The sequence below is a fragment of the Paroedura picta genome, chromosome 12 (genome assembly GCF_049243985.1).
Source record: "Paroedura picta isolate Pp20150507F chromosome 12, Ppicta_v3.0, whole genome shotgun sequence".
Lineage (NCBI taxonomy): Eukaryota > Metazoa > Chordata > Lepidosauria > Squamata > Gekkonidae > Paroedura > Paroedura picta.
The window spans coordinates 46,647,783-46,669,276 of NC_135380.1; the positions used below are offsets into that span (position 1 = coordinate 46,647,783).

At 47.9% G+C, this 21,494-nt stretch overlaps 1 protein-coding gene across 1 annotated transcript in view; it reads right to left on the reverse strand.

Moving 5' to 3' along the window:
* Nucleotides 1-21,494, reverse strand: part of FIBCD1 (fibrinogen C domain containing 1) — a 198,928-nt gene that overhangs the window by 45,121 nt on the left and 132,313 nt on the right. The window contains exons 3-4 of the mRNA XM_077305184.1: nt 18,639-18,792; nt 17,640-17,776 (exon numbers count right to left, since the gene is read on the reverse strand). Of these exons, the coding sequence (XP_077161299.1) occupies nt 17,640-17,776; nt 18,639-18,792 (291 nt within the window). The remainder of the gene's footprint in view (nt 1-17,639; nt 17,777-18,638; nt 18,793-21,494) is intronic.

Here is a 21,494-nt window from a genome sequence, read left to right on the forward strand (position 1 = left end):
TAGTTTAAACCCATTACTCCGCGTCCTTTCCTCTACAGCCAATGGAAACAGCATCCTGCCCTCCTCCAAATGACAACCTTCCAAATACTTAAAGAGGGCTATCATGTCCCCTCTCGACCTCCTTTTCTCCAGGCTGAACATTCCCAAGTCCCTCAGCCTATCTTCATAGGGCTTGGTCCCTTGGCCCCAGATCATCCTCGTCGCTCTCCTCTGTACCCTTTCAATTTTATCTACGTCCTTCTTGAAGTGAGTCCTCCAGAAATGCACACAGTACTCCAGGTGTGGTCTGACCAGTGCCGTATACAATGAGACTATGACATCTTGTGATTTTGATGTGATGCATTTGCCTTTTTTACTGCTGCATCACACTGCCTGCTCTTGTTTAGTTTACAATCCACAAGTACCCCAAGGTCTAGTTCACACACAGTGTTACCCCATCAAGTAGGTATGCTTTTCATTTTTCTGACCCAGACGCAGAACTTTACACTTATCTATTAAATTGCATCTTGTTCTCATTTGCCCATTTTTCCATTGTGTTCAAATCTCGTTGAACTCTGTCTCTATCTTCCGGAGTATTTGCCAGACCTCCCAATTTGGTGTCATCTGCAAACTTGATGAGTAGTCCCTCCACCCCCTCATCTAGATCATTAATAAATATGTTAAAAAGTACCGGACCGAGCACCGAGCCCTGAGGTACCCCGCTACTCACCTCCCTTCAGTCTGATGAAACACCATTGACACTCTTTGAGTGCGGTTCTCTAAACAATTCCTTATCCACCTATCTGAAAATCCAGATTGCAGTCCTTCAATTTATCCATCAGAACATCATGGGGAAAGTTGCCCACCTCTTCTGTAAAGTCCCAAACACTCTTAGTTGCCTCTTTGCCACCATCGGGACTGGCAAGGCCTAGCTGCCTCTTCCACAGAGCCTCTCTTCATTTTGCTCATTCTTCCCCACTGCCAGGGTTAATGAATGGAGGTCATCTCTTCCGCAAAGGTCCTGATGATCATCCCCACCTCCTTCCTACTGGCTGGGAAGGCCACCCGCCCCTGGAGACCATTTGTGAAGCTCACCCACCTCCTCACTGCTGACAAGGGCGGGGAGCCCCTGCATTCTCCACTGCATTCCCACTACCCTCCCTGTGCTCCTACCTCCTGGGATGTCAAGGGATGCTATGTAGCAAGTACCTTTCCCCATGTTCTTGCCCCAGAGGAGGTTGATGGGATCTACTTAGAGATGCACCACCTCACTGTGCCTAGTTCCTACAATCCTGCCTCCTTAGGAGGTCATGGAAGGATGCCTAGCCACGCTCCAATGTGCTAGCGCAAGTGCCCCACCTTCCTATCTTGCCTACCCCACCTTGCCTGTTCTGTAGGGGCCCGCAAATCTTGTGGCCTCCATCAACCTTTCTTCCACCCGTATTTAAAATGGGCTTCGATCCTGGTAAATAGATTAAAGGAGTGCAGTCCCATGAGTGATCCACCTTATGTTCTGGCAGTGCTGGAAACACAGAAGGGACAGATGGAAAGGAAGGTGACAGACAAAAAAGCAACAGATTTGAATGAAAAGCAGCAGGGATGTTGTGATATCAATTCAGTCAGGGTAGGGAGTGAACACTTAAGCCAGTAGGCTCAGAGGAGAGGTCTAAAGGGATGGTATGTTGGGATGTCCTGGGAGGGAATTTCAAACACAGCTGGCCACAAGAGAGAAGAGGATAGGCAAATTTAAAGTAGTTTCTGAAAAGTTAGATCCATTCCTTAGTGGAACAGGCTTCCTCAGGTGGTGGTTTTTAGGCAGAGGCTAGATAGCCACCTCACAGAAATGCTAGTTGTGTGGGCTTAGGGAGATCGTGAGTGGGTGGGTAGGCAGAAGGGATTGTGTCAGTGTTTTGCTTATGTGGCCCTTTCTTGCATGCCCAGGGAAATGCTGGTCACCAATTGGGGGTTGGAAGGCAAATTTTCTCTAGGCCAAGGATTCTGGTTTTCTTGAGGGGGCATCATCTGGGTATGGAACTGGGGTCACTGTGAGTAGGCAGGTAGTTGTGAGTTTCCTGCATTCTGCAAGTGGTTGGACTAGATGACCCTGAAGGACCTTTCTAACTCCATGATTCTATGAGCAGAAGGCCTTGGGAGAGCCCCGGGTGGAAGCATTTTGAGGGTTAGAACAGATGACTTATGGGAAATCATGATTTTTCCACCTCAGTTGCAGCCACATGGGGGTTCTGATTCACAGTGGGCCACACGGGGAAGGGGAGAAAGGGATGTATAACCTGTCACCTCTGCATGTTTATTCACACTGGAACTGAAACCGTCTTCAGATAACTGATTTGGCTTTAAAAGACTAACAAAGATCCATGATCTTCATCACCTCTAGATGGTCTTTGGAGTCAGAAAATGCCTGAACTGCATCTCACCCCAAAACTCCCGTGGTGACCTATAGGAACCTCACCAGCTGTTGCTCACTCTTGAATCATTATACCAGGACAATCATGCCAGCCTTACAAGCACAAAGTGTAGAATGTCCCAACAGATGAATATGCACAGAGGAAGTGAAATCGACAGTGGCAAGTTTCTTATTCAAGTCACCAATTCCTTATCCCAGACAATGAGTCAAGGCAAGTTCCTAGGTATTATTTTTGTTATATTCTTCCTCAGTGACTCTACAAATCAAAATATTCATAATTCACATCTTTAACCGCTCCGAGCAGAGCGGATAAAATAAAACAGTAAGGGCCCCAAAGCGGGCCCTGTCTGGGATGAGGAAGAGTGCCGATAGGCCCCTTTCCCCAGACTGACACTCAGAGGGCCCAATCGGCAGGGGCAAAGTGCCTGGCGATTGGGCCCTCAGATTGTCAGTCTGGCGGCAAGGGACCAATTGCGAGCCGTGCACAGCACGGCTCGCAATTGCTCCCTTGTCACCGGACTGACGAATCGGAAGGCGCTTTGCGCCACCCGATCCGCCCCCTATGAGTTCGGCTGCATGTGGCCGAACACCACCATTATCTGTCTCGGTTGGGAGACGGCAGGCCCAGGATGCCCCAGCGGTGGAGGCCGTGACGCCGGCGCTCCCAGCAGCTGCCATCGCCAGCAGGACACCTCGCCGCATGGCCGCACACGCCGGAGAGGCCCGCGGAGCAACCTGGAGCCGGCAGACGCGGCGGCGGCGGTGCAGCCCTCCCCGCTTGCGCACAGGACGCGTTGCCTGCTGGCCAGCAGCCCCTACCGCCAACATAATGCCTCGCCGTGCGGCCGCAATGCAAACAGCGGCCCGCGCACCCTCCTGGGGCTCTAGGACACCTCGCCTGCCGGACCACACTTCTGGCTGCAGCGGCTGGCCGCGCACAGGACGGGAGCGGCGGCCATGCCAACGAGATTTCAGAGCTGCTGGCGGAAGCGCCGCAAGCACCCGCAGCCACCGTGACGCTGGCCCCGCCTGCTCTTGAACACCCGGCCCACCGACTTTCTCCACGCCTCCAGCTCGCCGCCATTTACTCCCTCGCTGACTCACAGGTAAGCCACGGTCAGCAGGGGGCCCAAAGACACGCACCCCAATGCTCACAGCCCTCCCCATGCCCGGCCTCACCTCTGGGGCCTCACCTTGCAACGCCGCTGAGCCGCCCCACAAACCTCCAGAGCCCTGCTAGCGCCCACTGTATTTGGACTGTAGCGGGCTTATTTGCTAGTTATATCACAATCTATAATCTTTAACTGCTCCTGCGGAGCGGATTAAATAAAGCGCTCCTGGGGAGGAGTTAGGGCGGGCCCTGTCCAGGATAAAAACTCGGAAGGGCGAATCAGAAGCCGCAAAGCGGCTCCTGATTCGCTCCTCCGAGTGCCACTTGGGGGCCAAGCGGCCAACGGGGAGCCGTGTAAAGCGCTGCTCCCCATTGGCCGCTTGGCCCAGCCTCGCTTCGGCCGCCAGGGGACTCCCCGCTCAGACAAAGAAGACCTCTGAGCCGGTGAGTCCTCCCGGCGTCCCTGTTCCTTTCCCACCCCCCCCCAACTATGCTGACACAAACCACCTTCTCCACAAGCAAACACACACACACACACACACACATCCGCCCAACACCTACCCCCTCGCCCCCCAGACCACTTCCCGCACCCCTGCTGCTTCCTACATTTCCAACACGCACACACACGCACCCACCACCCACACAGAACTCTCCCCCCTCCCCCCCATCCCCCTTCTCGCCCCGCAGCCAATTTACACAAACACCACACACACACACGTACGAACCCACCCTCAAGCACCCCGAACCCTTCCCGCGCCCTGCCACCACAATCCGACGCCCACTGAGCGCCTATTGCCCTGCCGCTCTCCCGCCCCTTCCCACCCCCACCCCAATCGTTCCTTCCCACGGCCTCCTTACTGTGATGCTGTCGCCGTGCCTGCGGCGCCGCGGCTAGGCCCTGATACCCGCGCCACGGCCGCCACGGCGCTCCACTGGACCACGAATACGTGGACTCCCGCGCATGCCCCCTTGCTTTCGCCAGAAGAAGCTCCTGTATGGTAGGTGGGGGGGGAACCCTGGTCGCCACCGCCTGTCCGCCTCGCCCCCACCCTTCTCGCCCTGCGAAGGCTTCCCCGGGAAGCTCGGCCCTAGCGCCCATTTTATTTCTTTTTAAAATGGGCTTCTTTTCTAGTCTATAAATAAATTTATTATTATAGTAATTCTTATCAATGTAGCATACCTCGTAATCAAATATTCTCTATATCAGTGGTCCTCAACCTTTTTATCACCGGGGACCACTCAACGCTTGACAATTTTACTGAGGCCCACTGCCCTAACGCTCTCTGACTCTGGTCGCTATGGTAATATTTAAACATCCCTTCAAAATAAGATACAGACACGCCACAACAATGAACATAATAACATTTTATTTTCATGGAAATTTTAACTCATGACAATGACAAATCAATGGGAACCCTGAGCTTGTTTCTCTGCAATGAGATAGTCCCGTGTGCGCCTGCTGGATCATGGATGAAGTAAAGGGCCAGGGGGGGGAGAAGGCGTCCTTCGGGGCCCACCTCCAGTTAGTCGACGGACCACATGTGGTCCGCAGCCCACAGGTTGGGGATCGCTACTCTATATCATTAAAGTGATTGACAAGGATAATGCCTAGGGACTTGTTCAGCCTTACGAGCACTGCAGTGGGAAAAAGCGTACTGTCAGAGGATGTACTTTGGGCACTTGGAAAAACAGTGGCCATAATAAAGGCAGAAGTTCAGGATGGGAGAAGCATCCAGCAAAACAACAATTTGAGCACAGAAGATGGAGGAAACCCAGTGCAGAGAGGCACCGATGGCCTGACTGATGAGAGAAGTGAGTAGTTTGGAAAGGGGACTTTGGGTAGCCATGCATCCAGCAATGGCCAGAGTACACTCTAGAGTAGCGGTCCCCAACCTTTCTCAGGTCAGGGACCGCCTCCGGAGTGAGGGAAGAGCCGATGGCCCGGGTGCTGCGAAAACGCTCACGCGCAATTGCCGTACATGCGGGTTTTCGCCACCAGGTGGCGCTAATGCGCATGCGCGGCAGCTGTTTGTGTTTGCGTCACTGCCATGCCAGCGGCTGCGCATGCCTCTTCCCTTCCTTCTTGCTGCCGGCAGGGGAAGGCAGGCGTGGCTGGCGGCGGCCCGGTACCGTAGCCTTCGCGGCCCGCCATCGGGCCGCGGACCGGGGGTTGATGACCCCTGCTCTAGAGGAAAGAGGAGAAGCGCTTTGGCAGAAAAGCTCAGTCAGTTATGTCTTCATGGCTAGATGAATAGGAAACAATGGCCTGTATCTTGAACTTCCCTTTGAAGAACTCTCTCTATCCTCTGCTTCTGCACCCCCTGGTGACTTGCACAGATCTGTGTCAAAGCACAGGCTCCAAGCCCCACCAAAGGCGTCAAGGTCCTCTGGCGTCTTTTTGCAACACTGTGCGGTGTTAAAGTTGCAAGGGCTGGCTTGAATCCTGAGATGTCAGGTGCTTCTGACAGACTAGTGGAGGCATTTGCTGCCAGCATGTTGCTTGGATGCAAAACAGTGAGCATGTCCAATAAAGAAAATCACCACACTTCCTTCAGTGCTATTTCATGCTTTCTCCACATCAATTAATGTCTTAATTTATATGCTGCCCCTCTTGAGTCAAACGTCTTGGGGCAGTGTAAAATCTTAAAATATACATAAACCAAGTTCTGTAACAATAAAACACATTAATCAATAAATATGCATTAAAATAATTTAAAACCTTATTAAAATCACAACTGAATTTAATACAGCCACATTGGGAAGGGGTGGGGGAGAGAAAGGGGGGTAATTGTGGGCTCATACAGCTGCTGTACGGCTCCAGGTCAGTTGACACCAGGACTTTGCCTTAACAGGCTACCAGTGGAGTAAGCCCAGAAGGGGATGCTTGTCCCCACCTATGCCCCAGATGTCTGGGAACAAGCTGCACCCTGGAGCTGCACTAGCTTTCTGTGCACTGGGTGTCTTGGCCAGAGAATGGGTCCTGGCCCAGTGCTTGCTGTGTGCTGATTTGTGATCCTGCACCAACAGTCAGTAGTAGGGCAGTCTATTCTGCCATGTAAGTCTAAAGATGCCAACTCCGAGTTGGGAAATTCCTGGAGCTTTTGGGGGGGCAGCCTGGGGAAGGTGGGCTTTGGGGAGGGGGCCCCTCAGAATATCATAGGAACAGCCATGCAAAAGCAGCCATTTTTTTCAGGGGGACTGATCTCCATTGTTTCTGTTGTAACTCCAGGAGATCTACAGGGGGATGGCAACATTACAGTAATCTTACTCCACTCCTGCATATGTGAATCAGAGTTTAGTTCTTTAGTTTAGCCCTGGAGGCTCGGCTGATCTTATCTGCTTGGGGTACATGGTGGGCTCAAACAGAGGGAGTGGCCGAGGGACAAATGACCAGACATAGGGGCGGGCCAATGTTTGGATCCTTAGCTATTCTTTAGAAATAAAATGCAGCTGCTTGGGAGGGGAAGGGGAGTGGTAGCACTGAGAGTTTCAATCCTTTCTCCAGGCTTGGACAAGGTTCCCCATGATGTTCCAATGGGTAAACTGGAGAACTGCAGACTGAATTTTTGGATGGTTACGTGGGTAGAAAGCTGCAACCAAAGGGTGGTTCTCAATGGTGTTTTACCAGACTGGAGGGAGGTGAGCAGTGGGGTGCCACAGGGCTCGGTACTGGGTCCACTACTTTTCAACATTTTTATCAATGATCTGGACATGGGGGTGGAGGGACTCCTCAATAAATCTGCAGATGTTTGTTTCATTTAAAGAAACTACGTGTTTGTGGGCTGCTCCAACAGTGATCCTAGGCCACCATTCGCGTCCCCCGTGTTGTATTATGTTTTTGCCACATTGATCACTATTTCCCTCACAAGAGAAGACCGCAGAGAAATAGGAGTTAAGCAGTTCAGCCCTCTCTTCCATCTGTTATAATTTCACTTTCTTGTCCTCGCAGTGGTCCTATGGTGTCCCTATTCTTTTTCTTGCTTGAAATATAGCTAAAGAAGCCTTTTTTGTTATGTTTAGCATTTCTTGCTAGGCTAAGCTCATAATGAGCTTTAACTTTTCTAACACTCCCCCTACAATTATTGGTTATTTATTTTTATTCATCCTTGGCAATAAGGCCTTCCTTCCATTTCCTAAATGACTCTTTTTTATCCCTCAAATCTTTTGACCACTGCTTATGGAGCCAACTTGGCTTCCTTAGGCTCCTTAACCCCGGCGCAAACGCGCATGCGCAGACTTGTCACACGTGCGCGTTTGTGCCCCCGCTGGATGCAAATGTGCACTTGCGGCAAGTCCGTGCATGCGCACTTGCGCTGCCGGCGGCCGCGGCTCCGTCTCTCCTCCACGCCGCAAAGAAATCGGCAGCCAAAGCCGCCGATTAGCTTGCGACCTGGCAAGCTTCTCTCCCCCCCCCCCAAGCAAGAAGCTTTCCAGGCCGCAAGCTAATCGGCGGCTTTGCTCGCAGCCTGGCGAGCTAATCGCTGCAGGGGGGGCGGAAGAGGGAGCCGCGGCTTGGCACCGAGGCCTTCACAACCCGGCACCGAGCCGCGGCCCGGGGGTTGGGGACCACTGATCTAACTGGCTTGGTGGTCTATAGCAGACACCCACAATAATACCACTCTCATTTCCTACTCCTTTAATATTTACCCAAATACACCCAACTGAACTTTCATGCTCGGGTACTTGTATTTCTTCACAAGTATAAAGATTCCTAACATATATTGCTACACCTCCCCCCTTCTTTTCTTGTCTGCCCCTTCAGAATAGATTGTACCCCTCAATTTTCATATTCCAATTGTGAGTATTATCCCACCAAGTTTCTGTGATTCCTATTAGGTCATAGCCCCCTTCCTCTATTACGACTACTGGGCAGAGTCTGCACTTTGTTTATTCCATTGTCAATCCTGTTGAATTCTGATTGCTTTGAACTCGGATCTTCCTCTCCCCCCCCCTATTGAAACAGGAAAGTCTTCTGCATGTGGTTAGGGTAGTTCAGAAGGGGGGGGGGGGAGCCAAGCCTTTTCTTTCTTTTCTTGAAGGTGGGGGGAGAGAAGCCAAGCAGGGAGCCTCTTTCTTTTCTTGGAGGGGAGCGGGAGAAGATCGAAAAAGGCAGAGGAGGGAGGAAAAATCCAGGACCCACAGAAGTTCAGAGAAATTAGGGGCTTCTTCTTTAAGGCAAATTAGCCACATGACCACCTGTGGCCAATCATGGGTCCTCTACCACGGAGGAGAGCCCCGATTCAAAACAATGTGATTTTATAATATATTCAGGATTAAAAGCACTCTAAGATATTGCACAATAAAGGTAGGGTCACTCCGGATCAATCCTTCTTGCTGCAGAAGGAAATTTTAAATCGCCCCAAATCCGAACAGAAATCGCATTCTGTGTAGAGGGCAGGGACTGAATCGATCTGGGGTTGGAATAAAAGCTCCGTGCAGTTTACCCCCCTACCTCCTCCTGCTTGGTTCCTGTACTTTGTATATTAGTGAAGAAACATCGTATTCCATCCTTTGTGTGCCTCATGGTTTGGTTCTTGAACTTCCTTGTAAGCTAGTAGTTCCCTGCTTATGTAACATTCCTTGTAGATTTGAGATCTCCTCGTGTTCAGATCTTGCCATCACACCGTTCTGAATTTACGTCTCGCTCCCCCTTTGTGTCTAGTTTAAAGCCCTCTTCACCAGGTGTGCAAGAGTTCTCCCAAAAATATTCTCCCATCTCTTTAAGTCTTTCTGACCACGGGACTCTATGCAACATACCTTTAAGTCTGTGAAAGCCAGCTTTCCTGAAGTCCAGTCAATTCAATAGGAGAAGTGCAGAGTTCTACATCTGGGTCATCAATATAAGTAGCAGCCATACTGGATGGGAGAGACACTTCTGACTAGCACTGTGTGTGAGCATGATCTTGGGGTACTTGTGGACTGTAAGCTAAATATGAGCAGACAGTATAATGTGGAGGTTAAGAAGGCAAATGATTCAACAGATGCGTCATATCCAAATCACAAGATGCCATAGTCTCACTGTATTGGTCAGACCCCACTTGGGATCATGTGTGCAGATCTGGAGGCCTCACTTCAAAAAAGGATGTGGACAAGATTGAGAGGGTTCAGAGAAGAGCAACGAGGAAAGACTGAGGGACTTGGGAATGTTCAGCATGGAGAAGAGGAGGTTGAGAGGGGACATGATTGCTCCCTTTAAGTATCTGAAAGGTTGTCACTTAGAAGAGGGCAGGGAAAGGTTCCTGTTGGTAGCAGAGGACCCATAGTAATGAGCTTAAACTAAATTGTCATGGTATTTCAGTGGTGGTATGGGCTGCCTAAGGAGGTGGTGAGCTCCCCCTCACTGGTAGTCTTCAATCAGTGACTAAAAGATACTTATCCTGGTTACTTTAAGCTGATCCTGCTTTGAGCAGGGGGTTGGATTAGATGCCCCCTGTATGGACTCTTCCAACTCTAGAATTCAAATGACATTTACTTTCTTCCCCTGTACCAGGAGCCACTAGGGGGAAGGAGACAAAGATGACCTGGATATCCTACTTTTCTAATGATTTTCTGAATCTGCTTAGTTCTCTTTTTTTAAATGTAGGCAATGTACAGGCAGAAACCAAAATGTTTTATCCCATTCAGACCACCACAAAAAGGGTTAGGACAGGTCATAAGAGAGCCAGAATAGCCTCTCGATGACTTCATAAGAAAGATGAGAAAACTCTGTAGTATAGCTTGATTGTTGACCAGGGCTGCATCTTAAGTGGAAGAACAAAATGAAAAAATATCTGCTGTTTCAAGATGGAGAATGTAAGCTGCCTTCCTGCTCTCTCTCAGGATCTGTTGTAATTCCAAGAGATCTCCAGATTTCTGTGCGGAGACTTGTAGTACTAATAAATGCAGAATTGGGGGAGGGGGTGCAGAAATAACACACATTCCCTTTTCTTCTGCCATTTAAAAGTACAAGAAGTCCCTTCATGGAAGCTTATGTCATTCTTAGCAAAGAAAAGAGACCTCAAATGGGGAAAGAGAATCCACGATTGTATGGGTGTCATAGGACAGAGGTTCTGTTCCCAGGTACACTGAAATAGGTATCATACCCCTGCAGATATTCTTCAGTGCTCTGCTGTCTCTCAGTGGGTTACAAAAACAATATTTAAAGGATACCCCATTCAAACAGGAATCTGTATGTACAGAGGGGAAGGAGAACATGCAGCTGAGGGGAGTAGCAAAACCTGCCAAACGTGGCATGTAACAACTGCATGATGATGTCCAAACTTTGTCTCCCCAAAATAGCATGGTTGTCTGGGTATCATCTTGATAAATCAAGGTTTTAAAAAATGGTATGTCAGTTGCCATTGTGGGATGAGGGTGGTCGTCTTTGTGGCTTCCACTGCTATGAGAGCCCAGCCCAGTTCTGAACATAGGGACAAGGATGGCAGGGACCCTGGATACAAATGAAGAAAGATGGAAGGGGTCCCACATGACAGTCTCTGCTTTTTTGTTAACTCACAAGCTGCAGTTGAGTCCCCAAACAGGCAGGCCTCTTGTCAGAGAGCAAGATAGGCTCATGCAAAGCAGGGAGCAAATATCACTTCTGTCCGCCCGCCCCCTGCCCCCTATTGCCTTGCCAGAAAAGTGCCTTGGCAAATTATACATGATGTTTTGTCAGAGCTCTAGATTGGAGCAGCTACTGGGAGTCAGGCCTCCTGACCTGGCCTTTCAGCCATTGCTCTAGATGATTTCACATCAAAGGTAGACGCCTGCCAAGTTGTCATCAGCAGTCTGTCACTCCATTGTTCTGAACAAAGTATGCTTCTAGCTGTCTCCACCTGCCCAGCTGACCAGCCACTCTCCCTCTCCTTATCCACCTCCGAACAAAATGCTGCCAAGTGCTCATCCTTCTCTTTCATTCTTCCCCTGCTGTTATCTTTCCTCCTGAATTAATTTCTGTGCTGGGTGGGGACCATGTTGGGCTGCAGGAGAACAGCAAGATTTGGTTCTGATAGCACTGGAAAGACCAATTGGATTTCCAAGGTAGAAGCTAAGCTTTAAAGAAGAACTGTTTTTGTTCCCCACTTTTTACTACATGAAGGAGTCCTCCCTTTCCTCTACCCACAACAGACACCCTGTGAAGGAGGTAGGGCTGAGAGAGCCCTGAGAGAACTGTGCCTGGCTCAAGGCCACCCAACTGGCTGCATGTAGAGTAATAAAATCTAGTTCTGCAGATTAGCAGCTACCGCTCTTAATGACACCAAACTGGATCTCGAAAGCTTACATGCTGGAAATCTGAGCTGAATCTACACATAGCTTTTATTCCAATCCCAGATCGATTCAATCCCTGCAATCTACACTGAATGCGATTTCCATTTTCATTTTGGGCACTTTAAATTTTCCCTCTACTACAAGCATGATTGATCCAGAGTGACCCTACCTTTCCCCCACGATATCCTGGATATAACCCTCGATATTTGAAAAAGTGGCATGAGTAAGCATGCAGCTATCTGCTTTCCCCGAAATAACTTGCTGCTGAGCTTCCAACTTTGTAGAAAATCCCTGATTGGTCAGGGCATCAGTTCAAAGACTTCCTTGTTCCCAGATTGCAAGGTTTCGCTTAAAGGGGAAGCCCTAACTTTTCTTGGCAAAAGCTCCAGAAGACTTCTCTCGGCAGAGATTTGCCTCTAAGATTTATTCCCCCTCCTCTGCTGTTTCCAATCCTCTCCCCACCTTCAGAAAAGGAAAGAGGCTTGCCCCCTCCCTTCTGAGCTTCCCTAATCATGTGCACTTTTCTATTTCAATTGGGAGGAGGAAGACCCGAGTTCAAATCAATCTGAATCCAGCAGGATCCACAACGGAATAAACAAAGTAAGTGTAGAATCAGCCCTGGTTAGTCTTTAAGATGCTACTGGACAGGAACATCTGTCAACATCTTGAGTGTGAGAAAGGACAGAAAGAAATGTAAGCTTGCAAATCAAGTTAGAGTTTATCACAAAATGCAGTAACGGCCTCATTATTGAAAGCTGTCAGAAATGTAAAGGCAAATCCTATCAGTTTGGAATCAAAATATTTTCATCATCTATTGAAACACAGCAACTGTGAGTAGAGTATCTCTTATGGGAAGCTGTTTCTTGACATGGGAGGTATTGTGATGGTCTTGCTCCATGTACTACACCAATGTGGTGCCTGTGAACAGCATGTTATCTGCGAATACATTTTCTGATGAGGGCCAGGTGGGACTTTTCCCTAGTAGGGCTTCTGAACGGCTGCACAAATGAAAAATCATCCTATTAAACTGAGTTTCTGCCTGAAATGTTGAAGACTTCACTCCCTGATATACTGGTGTTGATGTTGCCTTGGGTGGCAGCCATTTTGCGGCTGTCCACACTTTCTATGGCAGTCATTTTGTCCCTGTGCTTGCCACCCTGTGTCAGAATTCCAAGGGTGGCCACAGGATCCAAAAGGTTGAGGGACCCCTGTACTACTCAAAAGTTGGTGCACAAAGCAGAAATCTGAAAGCAGAAGCAAGAATATGAGGCTGAAGATGCAACCCCAAACCTGCCGAACAGTGTCTTTTCTATAGTACCCACTTTATTAAGGATTTATTTAACACTTGCAGATTCACCAGAAACCATACCCACCAAAAATGGTGGGGTGGAGCCCTGCCTGGAGAAACCACTTGGGGGGCATCATTTGTTTTTTCCCCCTGCAAGCAAGGAGAAATGTCTTTACCAGAAGTCATTTTTCACACCTCCCCAAAAAGCCCTCAGCATTAGCATGTCCACAGGCCTCTCTTCGTTAAACAAACCTTCCAAATTCATTTGCTGGGTTCTTTTCAAGCTCTCATTTCTAGTGCAGCTTCTCTGCCTCTATATTTGGCATTTCTTCGTGTCTCTTTGCTAATTTCCACAGGCAGCTTCTGGGCCCCCAATCAGCTTTACATGAGCTGCTACTAGGACCCCAGTTCTCAGAAGGAAGGTCACATCAATGACTGTCCTCCCAGAGGGCAAACTTGTCAGATGTTGCCAATAATTTCATCTTGGCTTCAGAAAATGGCAGGTCACATAACTGATTAAATGGCCCATTAAGAGCCAGCCACTAATAGACTCTCAACCATTCTATTTCATCTGAAATGCAAACATTCTGGGGCACGTGTTTAAAAATGGCTTTATGTGGATTAGTTACTTCTTACTGTCTTGTGATCCCCTTGGCCTCCTTTTTGGGTTCATGCTATGGGTGAAATGGGATTCCTGACAAGTGGGTTTCTAATTGAGTCCTAGAGAACTGGTGCGTGGGGGAGAGCTTGGAAGTCCCCCAGGGCTTTCACAATGAGGATACCAACAACGTTAGACAACAATACACTTGCAGGCGTCCAGTTATACAGGGCAATCTGCAGCTGTCAAAGCAGTGCAGGACAGAGTATGAAAGACCAAGCAGAGAGACTAGACAGGCTTCTGCTGCTTACTACTGTTCTCTACCAGGGCTTTCCAAGCCAGGGAGAGAAGACGGGGGCGGGGGGGAAGGGAGGACGGGACACAAGGGCGGGGACCGATTTGTTAGCATTGTGCCAGTGTGTGTGACATCACTTTCAGTCAAAAGAGAAGCAACATCATCCAATTGGGGCAGCTGGGGCAGGGCAGGGGACATTCTAGAACAGTCTTTCTCAAACATTTTATCATTGAGAAACACCTGAAACATTCTTAAGGCTTCGAGAAACCACAGAAGTGGCAGGATCAGGCGGAATATGGTTGGGAAGCAGAGCTGTGGACATGCCCACCTGTGTCCCCTCTCCCTCCCACACCCTCATTTGCTATTTTGGGAGGGGGAGAGTTCAACATGACTATATATGGTCATATAACTCAAAAATGTTTAACAAATGTGGAAAATATATTTTAAAATTAATTCCCACCCATTCCAGAAACCTTTCTGGGCTTTGCGCCTCCCGATTGGGCCCTCCGCTTGTCAGTCCAGGGGAAGGGGCCTATTGGCACCCTTCCTCATCCCAGACAGGGCCCGCCCTCGGGGCCTTTACTGTTTTATTTCTTCCGCTCCGCGAGGAGCGGTTAAAGATGAGGGAGTGGAAGGACTACTCATCAAGTTTGCAGATGACTCCAAATTGGGAGGACTGGCAAATACTCCAGACGATAGACACAGAGTTCAACGAGATCTGAACACAATGGAAAAATGGGCAAATGAGAACAAGATGCAATTTAATAAAGATAAGTGTAAAGTTCTGCATCTGGGTCAGAAAAATGAAAAGCATGCCTACTGGATGGGGGATACGCTTCTAGGTAGCACTGTGTGTGAACGAGACCTTGAGGTACTTGTGGATTGTAAACTAAACATGAGCAGGCAGTGTGATGCAGCGGTAAAAAAGGTGAATGCCATTTTGGGTGGTATCAACAGGGGCATCACATCAAAATCGCAAGATGTCATAGTCCCATTGTATATGGCACTGGTCAGACCACACCTTGAGTACTGTGTGCAGTTCTGGAGGCCTCACTTCAAGAAGGACGTAGATAAAATTGAAAGGGTACAGAGAAGAGCGACAAGGATAATCTGTGGCCAAGGGACCAAGCCCTATGAAGATAGGTTGAGGGACTTGGGAATGTTCAACCTGGAGAAAAGGAGGCTGAGAGGGGACATGATAGCCCTCTTTAAGTATTTGAAAGGCTGGCATTTGCAGGAGGGCAGGATGCTGTTCCCATTGGCTGCAGAGGAAAGGACACGCAGTAATGGGTTTAAACTTCAAGTACAACGATATAGGCTAGATATCTATAGACCCACTCGGATCTTTACTTCATGGAGGACATTGAGCTGGGCTGCTGCCTGGTGTTTGACCCAGGGCTAGTTTGCCCCTTGTCTTTCTGCTCCCACACAGGGAGCATTGAGCCTGCTGTACCCTGTCCAACCCGGATATGTGCTCCTGCATGAGGCAGCTGGGACGGCAAGGTTCTGCTGCACTGCAGGGTGGAGTGGACCTTTTAAATTATTATTTGTAAGGACTTCTGACTGCATTGTTATACAATCAAACAATCTTACAATTTTTTTTAAAAGGGCACAGGTGGCTCCACTGAGAAATGCCTCCTGGCTGACAGAGACTGCTACAGGACACTTCCTTAAATGGTGGGAGCATGAAGAATTGGCAAAGACACAAAATCTGTTTTATAGTTCACTGTATTATAATAAAATGGCTGGCCCATGTGTGGATGGTAGGGATTGCAGTATACTTGGTGGATTTCTCCAGTTTGGCACAAAACATTATGTTGATTAACATAAAGAAAAGAAGGTAAACACAAACCGTCTGATGGGGAAGGCTGGGTCTTCTTGTGCCCCGAAGGCCTAGAGCAGGGGTGGCCTAGAGGATCTTGGGACGGAGGAGGGTAGGGTGTGTAGAATTCTCTAATGCTTTCCCCCATCAGTAATTTTTATAGGCTCCTAATTTGCATAGTTACTACAGGCAACTAGTTAAGCGACAGTTGTATGGGAAATTATAGCTGTGTACACAATTGGTACATTTGTGGACTATTAATAATAAAATCTGTTGTTGTCATTTTACATTTCCATTCCCTACTGATTTTCTACAAATTTCTGCATAATGCCAAGGCATGCTTGTGTTCTATATACAATCATTCTAAGCCCAAAAGATGAAACTAAGCCTAGAGCTGATAGCCAAACAAGTGCTACAAATATATATATGCATTTGTTTTTCAAAACTTTTGGAAAAGACCTCCCATTTTCCCTAAAAACTCTCCAGGGTCGAGTCTGCACTTTGCTTTTTAGCCACTCCCAGCTCTAATAAATCCCTCCCATCTGCACTGAATTTGATTTCCATTATGATTTTGGGCCCTTTAAATATTCCCTCTGTAACATGAATGACTGATCTGCAGTGACTCTACCTTTCCCCCGCAATATCCAGGGTGGATATAAGTCACCATATTTGAAGACCTGGCTTTTAAAGCCACCAGTATAAGTGTAGAGTTCTACTTTTTGTGAATTATTAACTTCCTGCTCTGTGCCTAAAATGTTGATGTACCAAAGCAGTCTTCCTTGATTGGCTAGGGCATCAGTTCAAAGACTTCTTGGTTCCCGGTTGCAAGGCTTCTCTCCCTGTTTTAAAGTGACTGTGCTTCAGAAACACACACTTCTCTCAGCAGATATATGCCTCTTGGATTTATTTCCCCCTCCTCTGCTGTCTCCAGTCCTCTCCCCCAACCCAAAACTGAACACAGTACTCCAAGCCAGAGCAGATTAATGGACATATATATCCTTAATTATGGAAAGTAGAGAGTGATTAACTGAGACTTCGCCCTTACATTCCATCCATCTTGTCTCAAGCGTGGAGGCATCTTGACCACCTCTTTTTCTTTGGAGCGAGGTGATTGGCTGTGTAGAATTATCTCCCCTGTCCCCAGACCAGAGAAATACATTCCAATCTCCCATTCCAGATTACATTCTGCTATTCATTATGTTACATTACAATCTACTATTAAAATCTGTAATTCCAAATAAGAAATAAAATAAAATAAAGAGGATACTTGGCTTTTGGGGGTCTCAGTTAAACCCAAACAAACAGTAACCTAGGCCTAGTCTGCACACAATAGATAATGCACTTTCAATGTACTTTAGAAGTTGATTTCCTGTTCCGCACAGGAAAATTCAGCTGCCAAAGCACATTGAAAGTGCATTATCCTATGTGTGAGGAATGGGCCCTGATATACTAAGCTTATTATTCCTGTTTAGTCACTCAGTCCCACAAAGTTCCTGTTTAGTCCCTTAAATAGACATACTTGATCATGCAAAACGGTTGGGTTGAACTTTGTGTTTGGATTGACCCTAATACTTCTTGCTCAGAGGGAATTGGCTGGATGCTGGCTGATGCCTTCTTCTTGCCATCGCACTGGTATATAACCTCTATGATCCATCAGTCCCTGTCCATTAATCCACAAAGGATGCCAGCACCCCCTTCCCTTCTTAGGCACTCCAGGACCTCTCAGCATCTGTTCCCTGCCACTGCCTTTTGTGGCAACCTTGATGGAAGGTCACATGGTTTAGGCCAGCCTGTGGAGCCAGAAAAGCCTTTGGGCCTCTTCCTGAAACAAGCATGTCAAGACAGACTGGGGCAAGCAGGAGACAAACCCTTACCGTCCACCCTCCGCCATCTGTCATCATGTCACAGTAGACCTGGAAACCTTCAGGAAAGTGAGTGGGGAACACAGAATAGATGCCATCCTCTTGTCGTCCGCTGGCATAGATGTCAAAGCAGTCCCGAGGCCGGGAGCCTGCAGTACGGGGGGGGGGGGGGAGAGGAAGAGATGCAGATCAAGGCTAATTAAATGTCTAAATTACAACCCACAGTGTTTTCAGCTCACACGCTTGGGCTCTCTCGCCTGCGATAATTGACTGCCTTCACTGAAACACTCTCTCCAGCCACGCCGCACCCTCCAAGGCTCTGGGCAAAGGAGGCTCTTGTACAACTCCGGCTCTAAGGGAGACTGTCGGCAGCAGAGACAAAGCAGTAGATGGTGTGCCTGTGTTTTTGGGGAAGGATGCTGCTTCCTGCTGCCCTGCCGAGACATGCTCACTTCACTCTTTAGCAGTGGCCTGGAGTTTTTCTGGACTCTTTTAACTACAGAGCTGAGTTCTCCTGGAAGAACTGTCAACTTTTGAGGGTGAGGGTCTTTGAAACGCAACCCGTGCTGACAATCCTACCCACTTCCTTCCTTTACCTTCCTCAAGCTTTGTTGCAAGACAATTGGCAGAAGGAAGTCACCGGCAGTATATTGAGGTCTGTCTCTTCCTGTGTGCCTGGAAGAAATCTCACTGTATCACTGGAAAAACTCTGGCATTCAGGCAAAACTCTATGGTTAAACCATAGTGTTTTGCTCTAATAGCATAGTGCCCCAGTGACACATTGAGGTCACTTCTAGAAGATGGGCAGTGACATCATAGTGTTGTGATGCTACCAACATTCCCTGTCCCCCCCCCCCCCCGGCTGCCAACTGAGTGGCAGCTAGGAAGTGCCTGCTGGAGGTGGGAAGTCCTACCCTCAGTAGCGGAATGGCAAGCCTCAAAAAGGTTAGGGACCTCTACTCAGCGGGGCAGCTCTACTAGAAAGTAGTTTCCTTTTCTCTGCTCTCTCACCATTGGCACATCCTTTGGGCCGGACACTTCTGGCTGGGGCTTTCTGAAGATCAGCCTTGAGGCGAGGCCGGCTGCGGTCCTTCTGCAAGGTATCCAGGATATCACTGACAGAGCTGACCAATCTGGCCATGTTGGCCTGGCTCTCCGAAAGCAGCTGTGAGGAACAAAGAAAAGGGCCATTGAACCACAAGGATAAGGATGGTTCGGAAAGGTATCCTGTATGTACTGTATCATTCCAAAAGCTACATTTAGGGATTAGAGAGGGAAATGGTTTTTTCATGTACTATTATGACAGAAACTGCATGGAGTGGAACTATATTATGTATTCCTATCGGATATGAGAGAAATACAGATTTAATAAATGAATTCTTGGAGCCTTGCTATTTTGCTAGGAGCTAAAGATGCCAAGTTGCCTCCTGAGGCTGCAAATTTTGCTCTGGTCACCTCTAAATTTATTCACAGGAATAAGCAGCGACCAGGCAAACTGTAATTTCAGTCCGCACACTGGCTTGGATTTTAGTGCTTTCCATTCATTAACATTTTTTTTAATGAAAAAGATATTCTGTGGGCATTAAAGGTGTTTTATTAGAGTGATCTGAAGGCTGATGTGTCTTTTCAAAGGTAACTCCTCAAAACAGATGCAGCTCATCTACTGAGCTAGCAGAACACAAGATGGCACAGAAATGAAGCCAAAGCACTCGGGTCCCTAATTCCTGGGGCCTGCTGTCCTGGTATTCAACATGTGGTCAACAGAGGAATTCTTGGGGGAGGGCAACATCTTCTTGATGCAGGTTGTTCCCCCTCATCTCTCTTTGATATGATATGAGGCCAATTCCCGCAGAAGCAAAGGCTGGCTTTTTTCATGGCATCCCTGAGCCTTCGGGGAGGGCGGTATATAAATATAATAAACAAACAAACAAACAAACAAATAAATGTGGCCCTTCCGTGTGATGGCAATTTGTGACTGGATTGCTTTAGGTGTGAGTGAATGCCAGGGCCCAATTTTGTTGTCCACATGCCTACCCCACCACTTGACCAGGTGTTTTCCTCCCGCCCTAAGCGTGGCCCTTTGCCATCCACACTCCTTGTCACATGCATCCTCCAGCATCTCTGGAAGTCAGTAGGTGCTGCAGAATGGTGGAATTTTTGGCAGCAACAATGGTGTCCACCCAAGCCATGTGCAGCTGGGCACCACAGGAGAAAGGGTGGGTGGGAGGGCTTGCAGGCAGTAGAATACTCAGGCAGTAGAATACTCAGGCAGATGGTTGGCAGGAAGGGAAGTGTTGGTAGGGGGCCTGGTGTGGAGCAGGACAGGGGAGAGGTTATGTCGGCACCTTTTACCTAGGACCCCTCCAAAAATCTGGAACCAGCCCCAGTAAATGCCCAGCAAGCATTCCAAATTGAACAGGAATGATGAAAGAACCTTTTAAGAACTGGATCAGGCCAGTGATGGTCCATCTAGTCTAGCATTCTGTCTCACACAGCAGCTTGCCAATCAGTTCTTTTGGGGGTCCAACGGCAGGGCAGACAGGCTGAGGCCTTCATAAGACCATCATAAGAGGCCTGCTGGATCAGGCCAGAAAGGGTCCATCTAGTATGGATTTTATTACTGTTAGGTAGATCAAGAACTAATTGACAGATTGCACTCAAAGGGTGCTTGTAAATGGTTTGCCATCTTCTGGGAGAGAAGTGACGATTGGAATGCTTCAGGAATCTGTCCTGGACTCTGTGTTGTTCAACATATTCATAACAGATTTGGATGGAATAGAAGCGGTGCTGATTAAATTTGCAGATGCCACTAAACTATATTAATGTTATAGTTATTTTTATGTATGGATTGTTTCTTGTATAGTTCTAAGTTCTATGTAAACAACTCTGAGCCTTCAAGGAGGGCAGTATATAAATGTGATAAATAAATAAATAAATAAATGAGAGGGGCAGCAAACACAGCAGAAGACAGAATGAGGACACATGATGGTCTTGACAGGCTTGACATGAATGAATTAAAATGAATTTCAATAGAGATAAATGTAAAGTTCTTCATCAAGGTAGGAAAAATCAAATGCATCATTATAGGATGGGTGACACTTGCCTTGGCCGTGGTATGTGCAAAAAGGATCTTGGGGGGCTTAGTAGATCATACACTGAACATGAGTCAGCAGTGTGAGTCAGTAGCTAAAAAGGCAAATGGGATTTTCAGAATCACAGAATCCCCCATCCAGTAGGCATGCTTTTCATTTTTCTGACCCAGATGCAGAACTTTACACTTATCTTTATTAAATTGCATCTTGTTCTCTTTTGCCCATTTTTCCATTGTGTTTAGATCTCGTTGAACTCTGTCTCTATCTTCTGGAGTATTGGCCAGTCCTCCTAATTTGGTGTCATCTGCAAACTTGATGAGTAGTCCCTCCACCCCCTCATCTAGATCATTAATAAATATGTTAAAAAGTACTGGACCAAGCCCCGAGCCCTGAGGTACCCCGCTACTCACCTCCCGCCAGTGTGATGAAACACCACTGACAACAACTCTTTGAGTGCGGTTCTCTAATCAATTCTCTATCCAACTTACTATCTGAAAATCCATATTGCAGTCCTTCATTTATCCATCAGAACATCATGGGGAACCTTATCAAAAGCTTTACTAAAATCAAAGTAAACGACATCAACCAAATTTCCATGATCCAGCAAACTTGTTACTTGGTCATAAAAGGAAACCAGGTTGGTATGACAGGACCTGTTGGAGACAAATCCATGCTGACTTCCTTGGATCACCAAATTGTCCTCCAGATGTTTGCAGATCACTCCCTTTAATATCTGCTCTATTATCTTCCCCACAACAGAGGTCAGACTCACTGG